General features: G+C 39.0%; 1 protein-coding gene across 1 annotated transcript; it reads left to right on the top strand.

The window, feature by feature from the left end:
- Positions 1-554: 554 nt before the first annotated feature.
- On the top strand, positions 555-18539 carry LOC131318940 (protein GLUTELIN PRECURSOR ACCUMULATION 3). The gene is made up of 16 exons (XM_058348996.1): positions 555-737; positions 823-920; positions 4991-5129; positions 5226-5254; positions 5383-5479; positions 5570-5625; positions 5709-5816; positions 9340-9396; positions 10425-10516; positions 12099-12183; positions 13087-13239; positions 14655-14755; positions 16410-16589; positions 16660-16772; positions 17891-17981; positions 18253-18539. The coding sequence occupies exons 1-16, from the start codon at positions 676-678 to the stop codon at positions 18310-18312; spliced, it is 1521 nt and encodes a 506-aa protein (XP_058204979.1). The 5' UTR covers positions 555-675; the 3' UTR covers positions 18313-18539.
- Positions 18540-24137: the final 5598 nt, after the last annotated feature.

Raw genomic sequence — 24137 nt, 5'->3', positions numbered from 1 at the left:
CGCAAGTTATTTGTAAAATATTTTTTTGTGGATTCCTAAAAAAAATTAGATCAATCTGATAGCGGTAACGACTGTTTTTGAATTAATTCTCTCTCTCACATTAACCATATTTTTTAATATATATATATATATATATATATATAAATAGTCTCCAAAAAATTAAGTGCTCCAACTTAAAAATATTTTAAGTTCCAATATTTTTAAATATTTTTAAAAATTTAAAATTTTTTTTCTAAAAAAACATTTTATGTTATAAAACATTTTACATCCAAACAAGCGGAGCCTTAATTATCCAATTTTGATGCTCTTAAGTTCGTCACCCATTGACAACCACTGCTTAGTGCAGTTGGTCAGTCATTGCCTCTCCTTTGTGGAAGGTTTTGGGTTCGAGCCCCACAGAGAGCAGGGCCTTTAGGGGATCAAGGCTATGGATAGCTTCTGGTCTCCCCGTGCTAACTCTAATACCCCACTAACTCCCGCTGATGTATATGGCCGTGGCAAAAAAAAAAAAAAAGGTTCGTCACCCATTGGCTCGTGACTGATATCGAGTCGGGTTTATCTGCTACTACTTGAAAACCCATTTTGCGAAATCTCTCAAATCACGATTCACGAGTCTTCGTCCTAAACCCCCGTGACCGTGAGAGCCTGGCATAGAGTGAGAAAGAAGCAAGAAAAATGCATTACTGGGTACGAGCTTCGTCCTCTGATTTCACTGGAACTCTTCCCCAACCTCGCAGGCAACTCTCTCTCTCTCTCTCTCTCTCTCTCTCTCTCTCTCTCTCTCTCTCTCATCATAGAGATCGTTCTTGTTTGAATTTTCAGCGGACACACAGCTGTGAACATTGGCAAGTCGAAGATCGTGGTTTTCGGTGGCCTTTTCGACAAGAATTTCCTCAGAGACATCACTGTTTACGACATCGGTATTCTTTGTGACTTTGTCCCTCTTTGGACAACAAATTCCTCTCTTTATTTTTCTTCTTTTTACTAGGGTGTTTGATACGTATATGAATAAATGTTGCCCAAATTACGATACTTTCTTGTCCGTCTAGCCGTTTTTTCATACATACATACATACATACTAGCCTCCTTTGCATTAGTCGGCCGGGATTACTTGGCGCCTAGGCGCTAGGTGGAACCCCGCTGCCGTGCCTAGGGGCCTAGGCGTTTGTCTAGGCGCCAGGCTGATTTATCGGCCGCTAGGTGGGATTAATCGGCTAGGCCGGCTGGGCGGGATTACGAGGCTAGGCGGGAGTAATCGGTGATTAATCAGCTAGGTAGATTAGGCGGGATTAGGCGGCTAGGCGGGGCTAGGCGGACGATTAGGCAGGATTAATTGGTTATTCCCTCTCTCATTCCCTTACAGCTACCTCTTACACGTATATCAATGTATGATATATTGTCATATTGATGTGTAACACGTGTTTGATAATAAGTTAATAAATAATATCGGATATGATAGGACAATAATTAAAAAAAATAAACAAATGGAAAATCTGCTAATGTCAAGGCGCCAATTAAACGCCGATTAATAGGCCTAGGTGCTAGGCGATGTCCGGCTGTCCGACTAGCGCCTATTGACCTTTAGAACCTTGGTAAAGTTAATAATGCTTCTTTTAGGGCTTTGAATGTTCTTATCCAGTGAGGCATAAAAAATCATTTCCTATTTCTGCTAGGAGTCTTGTGTTTCTCTCCCACTTCCTTTCAAAGGAACACGGATAAATCCAATTTTATTACTCATGTGAAATTTAAACTTTAGAGTATTAATGGCAAGGAAAACTGTAGAGAGAGAAATTAACCGAGGTTTAAAAACCTAGTTTTAGGGTGCTTGACCGGAAGTCATCCTCTTCTAACCACATTAGCAGTTTTTTTTTAAAATCCATGATTCTTTATCGAAAAGACATCAAAAGGCTGCCACCCGTGTACAAAAGAATGCCAATGACAAAAAGGTCATATACATCAAAAAGTCTAAAAACCAATCTAAATAAAGGCCCCTAAGCTCCATTATACTCCACTCTGTATTCCAAATAAGTTTATCATACCAAGGAATTGATCAAAGGAGCTGACCACATTATTGTGCATGATAAGGTGTTTGTGGGCTGTATCTTACATCATTAATTTCATATTTTCTGGGATATTAGGGGTCCCATTAGCTACGACATTGATCGTTGAGTGTTTTAGTTTCTCCTTGAGTTGGAACTTTTAGTCGTTTTCCTTTAGTATCACATTCCGAAGCCTTAAAAAAAAGAGGCTCAATACTCAATAGGCCCAATTTTGTGCAATGCAAAATGTTCTAGAGTTTCCTTAGACTAAACTTGCTTTTGCAATATGTTGTACGGGGAATAGACGGGTGATGTAGAGCTTTTGATTCTTTTGGTTGTGAAGACCCTTGGGAGCATTCTTGAGGCAACACGTGTTGCACCAAAGTTATTACAATTGGGGCTTAAAGGAAGTCGTAACTTTGTCTGTGCCTCAACCATGACATGTATTTATGTGGGCGTGTCATCAGTGTTGTAAAAATTGGCCTTGTCGGCCTCCTAAGCAGACCCCAATGCATAGATTTTAGTTTCTAGGCAGTAATTAGGCATTTTATAGTAGTCGGCAATTAGTCATGGATTAATCCTCTAAGCAATGATTAATTAGAGGAATAGATTTCGTAATTTTAACCATATTTTGCTGGTTAAATGTGTAATAGTAAAAAGTACGAGCGTTACATAAAGAAGATTTTGTGTCAGAAGATAACACGGAAGAGGAGGAAGATGATTATTTTGACTGAGTCCCATAGAGACCATGTTTTGGATGGACTTGGAGAAGAAGAGAAGGAGAAAAACCTACGGCTCTATGACTTGGATATTTGACTATTTGGGACTTTACGTCTTACGTACTTAATTTATTTTGGTTCCAAACTTGAACATCAAACTTTGTGTTTGACTAGTTATTTGTTACTTACTTTTTTGTTGTTACTTTAGTCTCTATTCATTTTTCCATAGTCTTATGTAACCAAACTTTGGGGTAGAGGGAGAAACATTTTAAGAAAATGAAAAAAAAGAATAATCTCTAGGCGCCCCACTTCTGCTCGACTAGCGCGTACCATTTTTTAGAACATTGTGTCTTATCAAGTAAAATAAGATGGAAGAAGTAATGTTCTTGGATGAAGTAAAATAAGATGGAAGAAGTAAAATAAGTGTGAAAACAAAAGAATGAGGAGAAATGGTGGTAAGCTGTGCAAAACCTAGTTTTGTTTGGCGTAAGTGTTATCATAGACTCCAAAAGGACATGTGAAGCACACGTTGTGTAGGAAGTTTAGTGATGTCTATTTGTTAGTCATAAAGGGAGGCCCCTCCTGTGAAGCTTCTCAACCGGTTGAGGTCACTATGGTCACGCAAAAGTAGGGAATGGCACTTTTGACATGTTAGGGAGAACAAATGAAAGAGCATGAGAGTTTTATATAGCAAATTTAATAGGACACCTTCTCTTAAAGTTGTTTGTGGCCTTAAAAATAATTTGAGAAGGAATTCTTAATTCTCGAACATAGTTGTTAAGGGTGAGATGCGCACCGAGGCGCAAAGATCTCTAGGGGCCTAGGCAGGAGGCGCAATGCGAGGGGCACCTAAGCCAAAAAGAGAGAGAAGGAAAATAGCATACATCAATAATATATAGCCTAATACACATAAAATGTACTGTTTCTGAAAACATTGAAAAAGAGCTTTTCTGTATTCATGTGCAGTATATGTATACAACACAAATAGACACAAACATATATTTCCTAAAACATTACACAAAAAATGCTGCTTCATTTCATATACAGTATATAATATATGTCGTCTATTATGGGAAGAGAGATGATTCCCTGATGATCGAGAGAGAAGAGATGAGAGGAGAGGAGAGAAGATCAACTGATGATCGAGATGATACATGTGTTGTTTTTTTGTTTTTGGTGCTTGAGAGAGGAGAGATTTACGATCAGCTAAAGTCAATGATGAAGGAGTGAAAAGTATACATTTAACCTAGCTTTGATCCTATAGTTGTGACTAAAATTGTAAGAGGCGTGTCTATTCTCACCTTAGCGCCTAGGTGCGCCTTGTCTGCGCTTCATTGAAGACACCTCGGCTGGGCTCAATCAAGGCACTAGCCCTGCTCCTTGATGCGCCTCTCGCCTTTGACAACTATGTTGTCGAAATGAAACTTATTGTTGCTTTGGTATGGTTGTGTTTGCTTCCGTAGTCAGTCTTAGCCAACGCTTATGGAGCTTGATTGGTTGCTCCTTGTAATTTATGGTAGGGGTGGACGTCAAGTAGGCCAGGACCGGACTAGGTTTGCATTGCGTTGGAAGGGGGGGCATTTGTGCACGCCCAAGCCCACCAATTATAACACCGGGCTTACCCTGGTAATCCCAAGCCTAGCCCTATGAACATTTCATGTCCCAAGCTCACACACTTAGCTCATTTATTTATATTAGCACTTGGGACTATAGTATATTTTTTTCACTTTGAGCTATTTCTAAAGTGAGTACATAAATAAAAACTGTGTATCAAAAAGCAAAAATGTTACAATGTAGGTGAGTTGACATCTGAACATTAAGTTTTCTTGTTTAGTTACCTATTACATTATGGGTCCCTATCCAAAAGTTTTTGAGAAACACAACGTATTTACCTAGTATACACAACTAATATTTTATTTCTTCGTTCGGGCTTGCTGGGCTATGATGGGCTTGAAGGACTATTTCAAAGCCTGTCCCATCAATAAAGGCGCCTAGATATTCAACTCATCAGTATCCTACAGCTTAATTGTCAATCCCAAGCCCTTAAAAACAAGGCTGGGCGGGCTACTGGGCTGGTCCACACCCTGAAGTTTGGGGTGCCGAGAGACAGCACAAAACCTTCATTGGGTTGAACTACAAGTTCTGTGAGTTTTTTTTTTTTTTTGCATGTGGAGTACAATAATTTGAGAGTTGTCCACTTGTTCTGAATTTGAGCCTATTGATTTTTTTCAGAAAACAAATTATGGTATCAGCCAGAGTGCACTGGCAGTGGAAGTGATGGGGAGGTGGGACCTAGTCCGCGAGCATTCCACGTTGCTGTTTCAATTGATTGCCACATGTTTATTTTTGGTGGGCGTTCAGGTAGTAAAAGGTATGTACACATCCACTGCAAACCTGTGTCCTTGCACATAAATGTTCTGTTGGTAATATGGCATGCCTGCTATTGATCACGGAATTGTCTTTTCAGGCTGGGTGACTTCTGGGTCCTAGATACAGGTAAGAATATGCGATTACTGTATGGCATGTTAACCGTATCAGCATGTCAATATACATCTGTGATTTTGTTGGGTTTCATCTCGTGCTCTTGTTTTGTCAAGGAATAATTTATCTTGTATCTGTTCCAGATATATGGCAATGGTCAGAGCTTACCAGCTTTGGTGACTTGCCATCACCACGGGATTTTGCTGCTGCTTCAGCTATCGGAAACCGTAAGATTGTTATGTGGGTATTGATAGGTTTGCATAGTTGATCAACTTATTGACTTATGTATTTGTCAACTTTGTGATCTGAAGGGCTTTAATCTAATGCCAGGTATGGAGGATGGGATGGTAAAAAATGGTTGTCAGATGTCTATGTCATGGACACAAGTAATTTCCTCCTTTGGTGTTAATGATTTACACCTGTAATTTCTTTTTTCTTCCTGATTAATCTTTTCATTTGTTCCAAACAGTGTCTCTTGAGTGGATGGAGCTATCAGTTTCTGGATCATTGCCACCACCTAGATGTGGTCACACAGCTACTATGGTTGAGAAACGGTTGCTGGTCTATGGTGGCAGAGGTGACATAGAAATCTGGGTCCCATTTGTCAGCCCCATTTTCTTCTTTGGTGTCCAAAATCTTCTTCATGGTGTTTTGTGTGGAATAGTGTCACGATTCTGTATCTTATGCCCCCACATTTTTTGGTTTTTTGACTTTTGTACCCTCCTCAGATTTAGTAATGTAGATTCCTTTGCACTCACCTTGTTTTCATTCTCTCTTTGTTCCAATTTTTTTCTCACATTGCAGGTTAACCCAGTTGTCCACTCTCTCTCCCGCCTCCTATCCCTTCAAGTTCAAGTACCATCATCTATTTTTCTCTCTTCCTCTATCATCTCACTTGGAATTAACCAGCCACCACCGTTCCAATTCAGCTTCTTTTGCTTCCTTCCATTCACATATACCTGCATATGTGATATAAACAGAACAATAGCAGATTTTCGTTCCGTAGAGCTAAAAAACGTGTCTACTGTTGCCATCCGCATCTCCGCTGTGGATGTTGGCATGTTCCAGATCAGTCCCTATGATACAGGTGTAGATCAATGGAGTGAGTGATAATGGGTGGCGTGCTTGACTCAAAGATAAACAATTATCCTCGTCACCATAGAAAGAAGTAGGGCGTCAATCTGGTCGTGTATAACTCACAAAAAGAAGGTTGGGTCTGGATCTGAGAATAATAATCTATGCAGCTTCAACATCTCCTGGTCAACGGTGAAAAGTTCCCTTCCCTTTTCAAAAATGCCTGATGGGTCTGCTCAGCAAATGTACAAAGTGGAGCTGCCCGCTGTTTGGCTGACCCTCTTCTTACCATTCGGGTTGGGTTGACCCAGAAGTACTGTAAGAAAGAATGGAACCACTGGAGAGACGTCTGCAGTTCACACTTGGGCAAGTAAAGGTTCGATGGCTGAGTTGATGACTACTAAGCAAGCTTTCCTCTTTCTTCTAGGGTTGTTCTCCAGACCAGGAGGCTGAACCCCATCTCTGTAGGCAGCCAGCAAGTAGAAGAAAAAGCGGAGACATATGTTGTTTAGTATAGGTTTACTGGGAATAGTCTGGGATGCCACTGCAACCGCTATCCCACTTCACTTTCCAGATCTGTTGATCACTGAGATATTCCTTGTGTCACGAGCATGAATGAGCTTTCATCCATCACTTGCGCTATTTCGAGAAGCTGTCTTTCTCAAGTAGCTAGCCGTCTTTTTCTGGCCGGGTGGGACTGCAGCTAAGGCTTCGTCGTTTGGGTTGCGGAGCATAACGATATTAGACACACATCTAGCGCTTTCCGCCCTTCTCTAGTGGTCTCTTCGGAAATCGGTCTAGAATGTAGAAATAATTGGAATGAGAAACTAGAAAAAGGGCAAATGAGATGAGAGTGGAAGTTGTTACACGGTCTTTTGTAGAACACAACCCCAAAAGTTAGCTGATGAAGTATCGGTGTCCTCACACTTTTGTATACTTCATATTACTTTGGTACCCAGGCGATGTGGGACTTCACTTCACACACTCACTCACTCACAACGAGCTCTCTTGACAACACCTATCGTCAGGAATGGATTCACATGCCCCCGCTCAAAATTTTAAAAAAAATTAAAAAAATTACATATTTAGCATAATTATGTAATGTAATACTATATTTAGCATACGCACTTATATATATCTCAAAAATAGAAATGTAGAATTAATTTCGTGCTTCAACTTTTGTTGACTAGTTCATTTATTATTGTTGATTGATAAATTGTTCGTTTAATTAAGGATTTTAGCTCTTGATTCTCGTTATTTTTATCCGAAGTGGAGAAATGTATTTTAAAGAGTTATCAATAAAACCATCTCGATCATTCTAAAGACTTGTCAATGTCAATGTAAAACATACTCTAATAGTTTTGTCTAAGATTGTGTGCATATTTTTGGATCTTTTTATAAAAAATTTGCATTATAAATTTTATAGTCAATAATGAATGTCTCAATTTAGCATGACCTTATTGTGGTTGACTAGGAAAAAATATTCCACGATTATGATTAATAAGGTGACCCCACTAGGCTAGATTTCTGAATCCATCCCTGCCTATCGCGTGCATTCTAGAGACACGCACCCTATCCATCTTTGGTATCTAGCTTTGATGTCTTGTTACACGGTATGAGGTAGGATCACCTGGCTTCGATCCCTAAGCTTTCTTTCACTCCGTCAAAAGCTAGTTGTTGAAGTGAGGGTGTCCTCATGCTTAACTTCATACTCTGTATTACTTTGGTAACCTTATGATGTGGACTTCACTTCATGAGAGTAACAGATATTTAGGGGCATAATCGTAGGACTAAGTTAAACTGTCGTGACACTAAAACATATAATCGTGACATTATCAGCCAGTGACATTTGTTAAGCATCTTAGTTCTCTGGTTGACTTTTAAAATTTTTTTGAGTATACTCGTAGACTTTAAGTGCTGTGAAGTGGTTATGGTTTGAACTTTGAAGCAAGATAGTACGGAGTATTCACTATAGTCAGCTCAGCTGTATAAATTGATTTACTCTCGTCATTGCTAGTGGATATGATGTATTTCAGATCAGTACAAAGTTCATGAGAGAGTTTTACTTTGTAATGTGTATGACCAGCTATTGGATATGGTTTAAATCCATTTGCAAACTGATTTGGGGGGCTTTACCTGGAAATTTTGATGGAGTAATATTTAGATCGCTAAATAATCACTTAGATCAATCTTTTCACTTACATTGGGAGTTTTGGATGTAACAAGAAAGCCAAAGCCTTGTGAATTGTGTTTCTGCGTCAATCTTTTTGATTATTTTGTTGGAAGTTGGAACACAATAATCTTTGTGGACAAATTTGCTGATGTTGAATGCTTATGGGATGAAGTGTGTTATTTGTCTTCTTCTTGGGTATCAGCTTCTCCTTCTTTTTATTCCTTGGGATTGGAGGGCATTTGGATTTGTTTTTAGAGGCGTTGTTTAGTTTTGAATCTTTTTTTTGTATTTTTCCTTTCGTGGCTCTCTTGTCCCCTTTTCTTGCAACTTTGCGGTATGTGTTATGTACAATACTACTTTTGTTGCTAGGAGAAAGAAAAGGAGATACATCTGAAAAATAGGAAGTGAAAAGTGACTATTCTGGGTCCTCTCGAAGATGTACTAGAGCTATAAGTGTTGCAATTTTCTAGGCTGACTCTGGACTTCATGGTGGTACTGTGTGTCAGTTAATTTGTCCCCTATGACATTCTGGTTCTGTTTTCATTGAAGAATCTAGACCTCTGGTGTTCTAGAGTTGAAATTTCGTAAAATCATCGATCCCATGTTTTAAAGGAAAAGGGAGAAGAAAAACAGAAAGATCAAATTATTGGTTATCATGGATGATAGCTTAAAACAGATTATTATGATTATTTCTATCTGCAAAGTAATTTTAGTTTAGTTCTTTATTCTCTGGTACTGCCGTCAGAAGAACAGCTATCTGACTTCAATTGATGCCTTTCAATATGTCTAGAAATTAAATTTGCTTGTATCCATCTACGTTGAAAAAGTTGATATAGCAAGTTTTTCAATGTAGGTGGTGGAGGGCCCATTATGGGTGACTTATGGGCTCTGAAAGGTCTTATTGAAGAAGGTATTATATTACTTCATCTTTCCTCCTGCTTTTTTATATGTCTGTGTGAAGTTACTTACATGGGATACTAGGCCATACCCCATCTTTACTTGCATGGGATATGAAGTTACATACACTATCTTGCCTTCTAATTATAATTGTTTCTGTGTTGTTTGCTATGCATTTTATTTTTATCTGTTATGTGTCATGATAAATTAGGAACGGTTTATTTTTTCAAGGAAATAGAATTATTTATCATTATGTCGCAAATTTGAGACACATGGAACATTCGACAAGCATGTGATGGAATCTTCTACGGCCTTCTTCCTTATTGAAATAACTAGCAGGATCAATAGTTCCAAGTCAAGGATTAAAAATTCGGGTGGTGCTTACCATAATAACTATTAGACAGCAGTTGACCAAAGTAAAAGTTTATGCCGACAAGAAAACAAAAACCAGCTGTTGGTATGGTCTTCGTCTTTAGTAAACTTTTTCTGCTTTTGGTCATTATTTTTTACTTTTAAGACTCGTCTCGTCAAAACAGATGACTAATCCAAAAAATATATAACGTGAATCTAACCAAGTTTCACAGAAGACGAAACAAAAATACGAAAACAAAAATTACCAAAAATTTAGGGAAAATGGGGCCTAAATGCATACCCAATGATTTCTGAAAAATGAGGTGTTCGCATGTCCATTTCTTGTGGTATCTATGTCACTTTCCGTGCTTCTTAGATCTAGATTCTATACCTATGGGCTATCTTCTAACTAGATTAGTTATGTCCTTTGAGCAATTGTTCGTTGTTTTTTGTTCACCCTTTACATAGTTCCAACGTGAGGTAACTCTTTGGGGTTGTCAACTTGAGTGCCTCTGTATGTATGCGTGTCATTTGTCCGTCTTTTTTCTTCTAATTAAATTTTATCATTTTATATTTCCTCCTTTTCCAGCTATGATATCTGTGACAATACCGTGTTCTGCACTTGTCTTTTTTTGGTGCCTTCTTGATCTTTCTTAATTGAAATTGTGTTCTGTATGTTGGGGAAGGAAGAAAATGAAACTCCTGGATGGACCCAACTGAAGCTTCCTGGTCAAGCTCCTTCACCTCGTTGTGGTCATACCGTCACATCTGGAGGGCACCATGTAACTACCACTATGTAACCCTTTCTTTCCACTATGACACTACCTTATACTTGCTATTTCGTGAATCGTTGTGTAACTTGATGATGAAGTTGATAATCACATATCGAGTCATCAGCTTAACACTCTAGATTGCCCTATACCTCCGTATTTACTGATACATATAACGTTAGCACAACCATGTGATTCACAGTACCATGTTTATTGGAATGTGGTATCTTGGGGTTTCGAGTCTGAAATCCAACCAAATCATTTATGAACATCCATTGGTGGCATTGGATTTTAAGTTTCATGTTTGCTGATGTAGATACTAAGTGTAGAAGCTTGTACTACAACCATGGGAGTTCAGGTTCCAATTTCCAAATTAACGAAAGGGCTTGAACTGAAACTTTCTAGAAGCTACATGAGTTTTTTTATTTATAACGTGTTGCGGATCAAACTACTCCGGTGCCTTTGTTTCTTTGGTTTTTATTTTGTTGCTCGTCTTTTTGTTTGTTTCTGTTTCCAAGAGGACAAAACTAAAAAATAGTTCACCTATATGTATATAAACATAAAGGATTTTGAAACTAAGTTCCTAAAACCTGTGCAGAGCTCGGGAGCACAAAAAGAAGGTACTACCTAATCTAACTCCACCAAATGAATTACCCTTTGCGAAGCTACTCGGTAATGCATGAATACATGATCAGCATGTTTCTTGGGCTGCCTACATATGGCAAATCACACCGTTGAGGAAGGAAGGACCAATTTGACCTTCTCTTTGAACCAAATCATTGGATAAAGTTTCTTATGAGCGATGGCCATTCGAACGCTACCTTAAGGGGTACACATGCACTCCTAATCCATTTATGAGGAACGCAGATTGGTGCATTTGGCACTATGGTTAGTCAAGAAGTAAGGAGATTCGTATATATTGCCCTTACCTGACACATTTACCTAGTGTACTTTGAATAGCAACCTGTTTACCTTGAGATTATGTACCTGCCCATACTTCTTTTTCTGTAATTATTTGCTTTGGCTCCTGGGGGATAGGGGAAGCGTTCCTTTATTAGAAAAGAGGCTGTTGTGAAAACAATTACTTATGATTTACTCCCTCCATTTCTAATTGTTAGTCCATTTTTCCGGTGTGGGATGTTCCAAAATGTTGGTCCTTTTCTAAAATTGGAAATAGAAATTCAATGATTTTCCGAAAGTATCCCTCATAAGTGACTATAAGTAGGTAGAATATATCTTTTCAAAACAAAAAAAAAAGTAGGTAGAAATTAGAATATAGGGGCAATGAAGGAAATGATGTCAATAAATTTGAATATAAGTGTAATCATTACATGTCTCCTTGAAAGTTAGAACTCCCAAAAGAGACCGACAATAAGGAATGGAGGGAGTATTATATCTATCATCTGATCTTCTTGCTTCTAGCCAGGGTTCTAAATCGTGATATGGGTAATGTATCGGTATTGGTGATATGGCCATGTATCAGACAATATTTAAAACCCTGCTTCTAGCACTTGGTACCTGATTTGGTAGTTTTCCACCCCTTTCATTTGCGGTAGCAACCATAATAATTTATACGATGTCATTATTTTTGCAGCTCTTGTTATTTGGAGGGCATGGAACAGGTGGTTGGTTGAGTCGATATGATGTTTATCATAATGATTGTGTCGTCTTAGACAGAGGTGAGTCCTCTTGTTCGAGATTAAGTAGCAGAGGTTTGTTTTTTCAGTATAAGTTTCCTTTCCTACAGCCTGAACAACATCACTAACAGATTTATCTTTATGCTTGTTTGGTGTCTCCAAAGGGGCATCAGAAGAGGCTCTGTGAAACAGTCCTTCTTGCCTCAGTAGTGGAAGTCTAACCATAGTCTAAAGTGATTATAGAACAGTTTTTGGATGTTTTGTGCCAATGGAAAAGAAGCTGAAACTTATTGGCCCATATAGTTGAGCTTCGCCATGAGGAGGTAGTGTGACCACAATTTGACCTAAATATGCTGTTAGCAAATCGTAACAGTCGATGCCCCTTTTTTTATTGGTTAATTTTAGATTCCCCATACAGCAATATGGCTTTGTGGACAAATTTGCTGATGTTGAATGCTTATGGGATGAAGTGTGTTATTTGTCTTCTTCTTGGGTATCAGCTTCTCCTGCTTTTTATTCCTTGGGATTGGAGGGTGTTTGGATTTGTTTTCAGAGTCGTTGTTTAGTTTTGAATCTTTTTTTGTATTTTTCCTTTCGTGGCCCTCTTGTCCCCTTTTCTTGCATCTTTGCGGTATGTGTTATGTACAATACTACTTTTGTTGCTAGGAGAAAGAAAAGGAGATACATCTGACAAATAGGAAGTGAAAAGTGACTATTCTTTTAGTGTCAAAATACATGGTACTTTATTTTCTCCTCTCCGTTATTACGACCTAAACCCACTTTACATCAAATTGAATATTAATATGGTAAGTTGTAACAATTTTTCCATAAATGATTGGGTTAGAAAAAAATGTCAGCATCAAAATGTTGTTTCTTGTTAAGTTCATCTTGAATCATGTTCAAGTATTATTCTGAAGTTCCTTATGTTGTTTGGCTTGTAACTAGTTTCTGCGCAGTGGAAGCGCTTGCCCACAAGCAATGAACCCCCTCCTGCACGAGCATACCATTCTGTAACCTATGTTGGGTCACGTTATTTGCTATTTGGTGGTTTTGATGGCAAAACAACATTTGGTGATCTATGGTGGTTGGTTCCTGAAGGTACTACCTTTGTTTTCAACTATTTTGGTAGTCTATGATGGTAGTCTATGTCAAGTGTTGATTGGAAACTTGCCTTTTGGGTTTCAGTGAGATAACTATATCTAAATCATACATGTACTCAATTTGATGTTGGCTTGATTACCCATAAAAGGGTATTAAGTGGGTGTTTGATTCAACCCTTTCATGATGAAATACTTCAGGTGAATTTTTGGGCATTGTTATCATGTAATTTGCATTTTATCTCATGATTCATGATTTCGGCAGTTTGACTATTCTTAGAATTTCGCAAAAATGTTTTAATTGGAGATCTATTAACTAAGAAACAGATTTCAGGTGTCTTATTTCACCTTTTGTTTTTGTTTCATGCTAAATCTCTTATCGTGTTGTTGATCTTTGAGCTGAGAAAATTGTATGTCTTTTTGTGCAACACCAAATGTGATCTCCAAGGGCTGGATGAAATCTTCTACCTCCCTGAATGTTCAACTAGCCCATTTGGGTTTGACCCATAGGAAACCTTGGAGGGCGTTCCCTCTGTGTGAATCTGGATACCCTTTTCTCTAGTTCAGAAGGGGAAAAAGAAAACAAGAGGAGGAGGTTGACCTTTTTAGTCTTTTAGATTGGCTAACTTTTTTCTTTGGGTTATTTAAGAAGAAAATCTAAAGAGACGTGAATGGATTGGATAGTGATGTCAATGCTTCAATTAGGGAAAGGAAAATGACAAGCTATCGTGCATCAACTCTTCATATTAGAGCTTCATGCCCTATCAACATGACTTGTACACCGGCGCAGGATTTGTGTTGGTCATGGCAGACTCTGATAAGATAGCAAAGTCCTGCGTTTGGGTTGAGATTCCGGCCAATGAGGAGGATGAGGAAGTTGGAATGCAAATAAGCCGGCCGATCTACCATTATATATATATTAATGTATATGCTGATCTAAATCCAAAATGGGCAGAACCTATTGCTATTACGTATTAACAAGCGGCAACAACAATGTACTAGTTGACTAACAAGGTAAGGGACAAATCTTGGAATCAGATAAAGTGCTTTCTTTCATTACAAGTGTTGTATCCACCTTCCCGTGTCCAATTTTTTTAGCCAAGTCTAGGTATCTTTAGTTAAAAAAAATTAACGGGTCCGATGTCTACACACTTGTCAAAACTAACACCCTTACTAGTCCGATGTATTAAAGGAATGCTGGTCGGAACAACTAAATAATTGTGAGAGGTCTTGGACTTTAAACCACATAGTTTTACTTTTACTTACCGATTGATGTTGCAAAGACATCTCGTGTGCACTTGGACGTTTGTCCGTGCTGCGTATATCGCATTCTATTTCAAGTTTCCCTGCAGAAATAACTTCAAACTTGGAGACTTGACCTTTTCCAAACACTGACGACTTATTCTTGATTTGTAGAGGACCCTATTGCAAAACGGACGCCGTCATCTCCACCAAGAAATGGTCCTGAAAATAAGGATGTGGCAATGGCAAATGATGCTCTCCAATCTACAGTCTCGGTAATGATCTGGAAATGTTTACGTGACCCTCCGGCCTTGACTTCAAATTTTATTTGCTTTCCTTTCCACTCACTTCCTTCTCCCCTTATTTTCTGAGCACCCTGTTTTTTATTCAATGTGTTTGTAGCCTTCTCCTGGTATGTAGGTGTCCATGACCTTTTGATATATCTATTAGTAATTATTCCCTGGGTAGGACCCTTGTGTGCAACAACTGTTTTTCTATTATGTATCTCGTTACTTGGTTTTGAACAGTTGTATTGAATCATTGGTTAGCGGGGCAGTTGGTAAAGTCCATTTATAGTTCTGTTACATAGTATTCCACTTGTAGTTATGTTACATTGGAACCCTGCATCTCACAGGATGAATCTTTTGAGGTTTTCTCTTTTGCCTTTAGGCTTCATTTGGCTGAGGAAAGTGGTAAGGAATGGAAATGGAATCGTGATGGATTTGGTGGTATCATGGAATGGAGTAGAACAAGTTATGAAGTGCAAACAGATGACAGCACTTTAAATGCTGCAATGAATTTTGACAACCATACAAGAATTAGTTACACATGGAACAAAACTTATGCAAAACATATCATTCAAAAGAACATGTTTCATTAATTAAGGAAACATTAAGGCTAAAGCAAATAGCTTGAGAGTGGTTGAGCTATTGGTTGGCACTTGGCAGGCATTTTTATTTTTTATTTTTATAATAACTAGGTGTCCGGGCCAACTTGGGCACACCTCGACTAATCCTTGAGTCTTGAAGTTAACGATCGTGCAAACCTCCGATGGCCGTAAAGGAGTTGATGCACCTAGGAGGTTTCGAACTTGAGACCGTAGGACGGAGCAAACCCCTAAGTCCTAGGCCTTGACGACCGGATCAACCCCTTAGAGTTAAATCGACATCTTTAGCATTGACACTGTATTGATGGATCAATGACGGTGATGGATGTCCTATTGAAAGGCCCAGTCCATGAGGGGTCAGAGTTGCCATATGGTGCTTTATTAAGAGGAAGGGCCAATTGATAATTTTTGGGAGTGTTGCTTTCTGTGAAGAGCAGAAGCAAGGAAGAGGGAAGGTGGATGTTGACTAGATGTCACATAGCAGCAGGGATCCGGAGGTCTATTATCAATCTGTTTAGAAGTCAAATTAGGAGTGGGAAAATGGAGGCTAGTATGGGCATTCCATTCAACACGACACAGACACACTGATACATCATTTCTCATTACATTAGTTCATGGACACCTTGGGTACATGTTGAACATCAAAATATATATACAGCAACATAGTAAATTAACAGTAACAAAGGATCTATTGTTCTCAAATGGGGGATAAAAACATGCATTTTAAAGTACGAAGATGTAGGAACAACAGGCACTAAATTAGTATTCAAGACCTAAGCATCCATGACATTTTAACCCTGCTCCAACTTTTTAAATATGAATCTGACCTCCTACCTGGCTAGCATGCCCCCTAGTGTTTCCAATTAACATAAATATGACGCATAAGTTGGACACATATGTGAGCATGTCGGACATATGTACATGAGGCAGGTCTGTGCTTCGTAGCATCCAACCTATGACTTGTGTCCTTAATGTCTTATGGTCTTTCATACATTCAACCTCTTGTAGCAAAATTTGCGAGTAATCTATCTTCATCTTTATAGGAAAGTGGAATTAAGGGGTCTGCAGTATCAGAGTTACAGAAAAGGTTGGAGATTTTTGTCTCACTTTCTAGCCCGGAGCTTCAAATCACTGAAGAAATGGAGGACAAAGAATTTCTTGAACTAGCATCATGGTTGAGTGTAGAAACTGTTGCTGGCACTGAACAGATTTCACATAATCAGGTAACTTTGGTATATTTTGCAACATCTGTCTGGATATAAAACTAAGCGTGTACTATATGGTGATACATAGGCAGCTGAGGCAGTTCGTAATCACTGGAGAAAATCCACACCGAAGTCAATACCTTTGAAGGAGCTGAGCCCCTTACTTCGTGACTACCAACGCTTGATTGCACGTCATCACCTGTAAGGATGGGCTTTTATAAATCATTATTTTCCTTGGTCATGGAAGTTTGCTGAACAGTACTGTCTTCTTGTCAAATAAGTTGAACTTCTGGTGGTCAGCTCAGTCCTTGATATAAAAAAGCGTGCACAAACAGGGAAAAAAAAATTCAGTTTTATTCTTGTTAACTATGGGGAAAAGAAAATATACAGATTAACCACCACTAACCACACTACAGGACAACAGGAACCAACAATTGTTAGCTCGAGGGGGATATCTTTCCATCTCCACGGGCATTTATGGGACTTTCAGGTCTCTGTTAGGGCCGTGGTGTGCACACTGTACTTGCAACAAAGAAAAGACCTGGAAACAAAAGAGAAGGATATTGGCATGTAAAGAAGGTTTAGTAAAAATACTAGCAACATGTGGAAGGATTGGAGATTGGGAGCTTAAATTGGAATAGGCTGAATAGCTCGGGGCTGGACCATGAAAGACTTACCGGAGGCGTACCCATGTCAGACCCTCCGGGGATATGAGGAGACATACGAGATATGCCACGTTGTTTGTCCATTAAGTTAATAATTTTCATTGTGAGACATGCCGGGGCCACACATGCGAACACGGCAGGGTGATTTCTATGAACTTCAAAAGCCTTTTCGGAGTAAAATATTTATATTTTCAAAAATATTGGGCCAATAGTGTCATATAAAACATATGTGTATGTGTGTGTGTGTAATATGCATAGACCTTCGGTCAATAATGCATTCGATAGAAATTCTAACCTAATTATATACAGTAACAATTTAGGTTTGCATAACTAAAAGACTTATGTAACAAAAAATTTCCATGTCCCTTGCCGTTTCCGTGTCCTCATCCTTTGAGAATTGACGTGTTCCATGTTCGTGTCCTTGTGCCCGTCATGTCTGTATCCGTGCTACGTGGGATGAAATCATAGAACTTGGCAGCACTGAGTTACTGATGTATGGTTTCTCTAGGCGTATCTTCCTCTATTGTTTCTAGGGATTCCTGTTATTGTTTCTAGTGATTATGGTCTATCCTTGAACTATGAAACCTGTTTGTAATTGGTATTTCATTCCACAACAATATTACTAATTTTGTGGACGGTCTTCATGTCTGACAGAATGAAGGTTGGATCTGATTTACAATCCATTGAATCTGATTTTTCTGGAAAGCAGTCATATCATTTCTACCATATGAGAAACGCTTCGCAGGTATTGGTCTGATACCGGAAAACACACTCATTCTCTCTCTCTCTCTCTCTCTCTCTCTCTCTCTCTCTCTCTCTCTCTCTCTCTCAGGGGATAAACCATGAACATCTATTGAAAAGAGAACTGAAATCTCTTGCTTGAATTATGCACAAGAGCAGTCACAATGTCAATGAACTCCACATTCTTTCATCCTATTTTTTTTGGGAGAGGGTGTATAGTCATATCGCCCTATTCTCTGCTTTCTTCACTTCGATAATGTCCTTTGTGATTTCAGTTGCGCATGGATGATATCCCAAAACTGCTGGAAGAGTACAAGCGGCTTCAATCCAATTAAAGAACAATACACATACCTATCTTTTGTAAAGACAGTAACTTATTAAACAACAGTATGGAGATCTTTTCTAAGAAAGCGAACAGAAAGTTGCCAGAAGGTCCTTGTCGTTTTATTCTTTTTTAACTAACTGTGATTGGTTTGAAATGCCAGTTATTGTGGTCAAGTACAAGTAACCTTTGTTGATGATGATATAAAAGGTACCAACTTGTTTGAAGTTATGAACTAAATGTTGCTTGGCGTGCCTATATATTATATCCTAGTACCATGCTAAAATGCTATTCCGTTGGCCCATGGTAATCAAGAGGACATACTTGTTTGACACTTTTCTCCAAAGGGATCTACTTGGTTAAATCTGGTTACAAAATTGGCCTGGACTCTCATGAAAAGAGAAAGGATGGTGAAACCTTCCTCTTCTTTCTCTCACCCTCCGATGTTTGGAAACCTATCCGGAATTTGAACATCCAACTGAAATTAAACATTTTTGGTGGAGGACTTATCGAAATCTTCTTGCAACAAGTGACAACCTTCATGGAAGAAGTTATACTGGGCCCAAGGAGAGTGCCAAATCTGCCACAAATTCCCAGAAATTCCCACCGACAGTAGAAGTGTAGAACATATGCTATTCTGGTGTGAGTTGACACATGCTGTGTGGTTTGGTTGTGAGATGAACTTTAGAGTCGATCCTGAGAAGCTTGCATCAGTTGTGCACTTATGCATTGGATGACTGATGTATTGGAGTGCTTCCCAAAGGGGAGAGAGAGAGAGAGAGAGAGAGAGAGAGAGAGAGATGAGTTTCTGGGATGGCAGCAGAGAGAGAGAGAGAGAGAGAGAGAGAGATGAGTTTCTGGGATGGCAGCAGAGAGAGAGAGAGAGAGAGAGAGAGATGAGTTTCTGGGATGGCAGCAGAGAGAGAGAGAGAGACGAGTTTCTGGGATGGCAGCATCCATTGGCTGGTTTATTTGGAAGGAGAGAAATGACGATGTCTTCAACCATAAAAAAGTAGACCCTCTTACAAGTTATCCAAAGAGGCATCACTATCAAGGCTGGAATTCCTTTCTGCAATAGAAGGTGATTCTGCATCTGTTTCTCGTTTACGAAGGCAGGTTGCACGTGTGGAGAAATGGGCTGCCTCCAGAAGGGGGTGTCTCAAAATCAACTGTGATGCAGCCATGAAAAAGGATGACTCTGCTGCCTCCATTGCAATGATTGTCTGAGATTCGAAAGGTAATCTCGTTGATGGATTTGCGAGGAACATTTATGCTTCTTTGCTTTTTACAATCTGAAGTTATGGCTATCCGTTAAGCTTGTGTCTTGCTAAGGCAATGAACTTGTCAAGCATTGAAATTCAAGGAGACAACAAGCAAGCAATCTCTCTGTGTGTTTCAGAAGATCATCCGCCCCGGGAATGCTCAACATCATTGATAAATGTTGATTTGACGGCTTCGGAGTTCTCTTTCTTTCTCCTGGTGTTCTAGCTAGGAATGCAAATGAAGCAGCAAATTGGGTTGCCAAAGCTCGCAACGAAAACAATCTTGCCCCTTCTTGGATTGTTTATACTCCTTCTGAGCTTCTTTCTTTTCTTTCTTTTGATGCCCCTTCGGTGTGGTTGTAGCCTCTTTGGCATTTTCCATGATCAAAAACAAAACAAAACAACTTAGCCAGCTAGTTAAGCGAAAAAGCTAAGGCCACCGACGGTGGAAACCAACCGCCTCGGGGCTCACTCCGGCCCCTCATAGATTCAAGCAATTCAATAATTTACAGAAAATCAGCTCAATCCGATATGTGTAGATGTTCGATCAAATTTTCCACTTTTCATTTAGATTTTGGATCCTGAAATTTCAATGAAAAAATGGAAGATTGGATTGAGCACCTACACATATCAAATTGAGCTGATTTTTCACAGGCCCGCTCGTTTTTTTTGTTCCAGTCAGAGTATGTATAGGTGTTATCACCCTTTTCTCTAGAAGCAGGAGAAAAGTGTTGGGTTTTGCCCATGTGGTATTGGGTTTGAAAAAGAAAAGGAAAATAATAATGGTTGGTTGGTTGGTTGTGTATTTATTGGCTCAAGCAAACTTACAAGTCTGAAACTTATTTCGATATTTTTTACTTTTCGTAACTTTTTGATTAGCTTTTCATCTCACGTTGTAATTTTCTATTTTTCGTATAGTGTAATCTCTCTCTTCTGTAGAATAGGCATTGAGGCCGAATCACGTATATATTGTGTTCTTTTGTGTGGGTGTGTATTTACGCTTCCATCTCCCAGCAAAAAGGACTCCAGCAGTAGTTCGTGTGCGAAGTGGATGTCTCCTAGCAAGCGTGGGAGAAATTGCAGGAGCTAGATTGCTCCAAGTATTGATGGTGTGATATTGCGCCTAATGGGAACCTTCTTCAGACATTGTGCATAGCGGCTACGGAGAAATTACTAACTAGTCCTTTTTCTTGTCCAAATAAAGAGGACTTCTAGTCCAAGAGAAACTAACTAATATAGTACGAGAAAAAGAAAGAACTTGCATCAAATGGAAGGAGAGAGTAAGAAAAGCCAACCACTAGGCGTAGTTCTTCTACCAAAACTAGGGTAGGAATTTTATACTAACTAAAAACAAAAGCCAGGAGTGGCTTGAACTTAAATTCCAAGATATTATGGTTGATGTGAGCTTTTTTGGTGGTCCGCTTGCAAAATTAACTAAGGACTTGTTTGATAACCTAAATTCAACACTTAATACTGAATCAATTAAGTAATAAGTGATTCAGTAGGTTTGATAACCACATTTCATATTACTTAACAAATTAAGTACCACTTAAAATATAAGCTAAAAAGTTGAAAAAAATTAAGTAGCTTTGAGCTACTTAATTCTGGCTGAATTTTTGTGTACTTACATTCAACCGTCATACCATCACCACAACCACTTCCACCAACACCTCCACCACTCTACCACCACCACCACCACCACCACTACCACCACCTCCACCACTCCACCACCACCACCTCCACCACTCCACCACCACTCCACCACCACCACCTCCACTACCACCACTCTTCCACCACCACATCACCACCACCACCACTCCCTCCACTACCACCACCACCACCAACTCCACCACCACCACCACAACCACCAGCTCCACCACCAGCTCCACCACCACCACCACCACCACCACCATCACTACACCACCACCACCACCGCTCCTACCACCACCACCACCGCTCCACCACTCCACCACCAGCACCACCGCCGCCACGCCCCCACCACCACCACTACACCCCCACCACCACCCCTCCTCCACCACCACCACCACTTCCTCCACGACCACCACCACCACCACCAGCTCCACCACTCCACCACCACCACATCACCACCACCACCACCACTCCACGACTATCATCATTACACCACCACACACCACCGCTCCTACCCCCACCTCCACCACTCCACCACCATCACCACCACCGCCACCGCCACTCCACCACCACTACCATCACTACTCCACCACCACCACCACTCCACCACCACCACTACCAGCACTCCTACTACCTCCACCACTCCACCACCATTACCAAAAGTATATTGTGACCGTTAATAAATTAAGATAGAATTGGAACAAAATTAATTCATCATTTTTTTAATTCAGTACTTAATATATTTATCAAACAGCTTTTCAGCTTAAAAATTTCAGCATTCAGTTTCCAGTACTTAATTTTTCAGCTTTCAGTTTCAGTTTTCAGTTTTATCAAACAGCCCCTAAGTCTTGTATTTATCAGTACCATTCACTTTCGAGTAGCTGAGGAAAAATCGGACCCCATGATGCAAGTCCCCAGCCCACTTTTTCCAAAAGTTCTCCTGAGCTACCATGTGTCCATTGACAAGCCAATCCCTTTTATTTGCTGCTGGAGATAAACCTTGAGCCACCAAGTTTCCCACTCCTTCGTGCTCCAACATGTTTTAGAAAGTGAGCTCACTATAGAACTCTATTATTACCACCAGTTTTCTTGATTTAAACTCCATGTACACGAAGCAGTTACAAATGTTATCACGTATTGTCATGTGTCATTGGTGAACACCCTGCCACATCACCACCGATACCTCTTGATGCATCAAACGTCAGCATGATACCTCCCGACACAGATATCTCCTTACAATTTGGAACGAATCTCCTTGCCAGGAACGGTTCATTTTTTATACAAACAATATGCACAACATTAAATTTTATGGATGATGGATCATCTAAAGCCAATAGAACAATCATGTTTTAAGTTTGGATATATGGAATTGCAACTGAAACACAAGCACGCAAGCTGGCCAACAAGGAAACCGTCTCGACCGAAAGGAAAGTGACCCAATAATTGTATTTTTAAAATTCTTGTCGTGGCGGTCGCCGCCACTAGACCCCCAGGTTCCATCATTGCCTCCAGATAACAGAATTAGAGAATCTGTATTGAAATTTCAATATGGTTGCTTTATCATCCAATATTCTAAGATGCTCCATATTACGTTACCTTGATGTACGAATCTTCAATTTACGAAAATTATTTTTGCAAAGAATATAAAAAGATATGTCAATGGTAATTATTCCCTCTGTCAGAGATATGATTTAGGCATTTTAGGCCTCTATGTGTTGTATTTGTATTGAGATCTAGGTTTTTAGACCCATATAGGGTGTTTGGGCTTCAGCCATTAGGTGGGCTTTGTCCTATTTGGGTGTTCTCGATTAATTTTTTGCCAATTGTAAGTTTGGGTCTCAAATTGGACTGATTGTTCTTCTGAAAATGACGTTATTTTCTTGGTCCTATTAAATTGTAACAATTTTAAGATTAATGAAAATTTTTTGCTGTTAAAAAAAAATATTGGTTGTTCTGTAGAGAAACCCTTTTATTTTTTTTTGAAGTGGCATGCAATTAATGTATTATGTTTTCTAAAGTTTGATAAGACTTTCAATATTACCCCCTCAAATTACTTTTAATCATCTTTGATAAGTAGTTTGTAAAAATTTACATAATATTTTGGGGCATTGCAAATTCTGTATTACATTACACAATAGATTTTTGTAAAATGTCTTACGTGACTTTTGTAAGACTTGAACCTTATGTTACGGCTCAAGTTGTGTTTCCAAAGTTCAAGAAAACTTGTTTTTTCAATATAACTTTTGGATAGTTACCAAAAAAGGAGGAAAGCGGATAACAGAAAAAAAAAAAAAACGATGTGAAAGAAAACTGTTTACTAAAAGGAAGCACCATTTTTTCAGAATGGGAATTTCAAATTTCAAAAATCATCTCTCTCTCTCTTTGACATCCAACACATCATAAGGGAAACTTTCATTTCAAAATTCTCCTCTCTATCTCTCTCTCTCATTGTGGCACATATTTTTGTTTGTTTAATCATAAAGAAAAAATAAGAAAGAAAGTGATGCTTAAAATAACACAAGTTTTGTTATGCATGAACCACTCCCCATATATATGGACCAATATTCCATTTTTGGATGTACCAGGACAATTGTTTATTTTAAAAAATTTCCAAAATACTTGGGAGAGAGGCGGTTGATCAAATCCATTCATTTCTTGTTTTAGTTAATTGTTTGATGATAATTTATTTACTCTCAATATTTTTTCCCTAAATTGATCAATTAGACGTTAGTAGCTTGCCTATTTTTTTAGTTTTCACTTATTGAACTTGCATAATTCTATGTAATTTTGGTAGACATGGGATTGCATTAGCTCGAATATTTTTTCCCTAAATTGATCAATTAGACGTTAGTAGCTTGCCTATTTTTTTAGTTTTCACTTATTAACTTGCATAATTCTATGTAATTTTGGTAGACATGGGATTGCA

Source organism: Rhododendron vialii, chromosome 3a, assembly GCF_030253575.1.
Source record: "Rhododendron vialii isolate Sample 1 chromosome 3a, ASM3025357v1".
NCBI lineage: Eukaryota > Viridiplantae > Streptophyta > Magnoliopsida > Ericales > Ericaceae > Rhododendron > Rhododendron vialii.
This window is presented reverse-complemented; position numbering and strand designations above follow the sequence as displayed.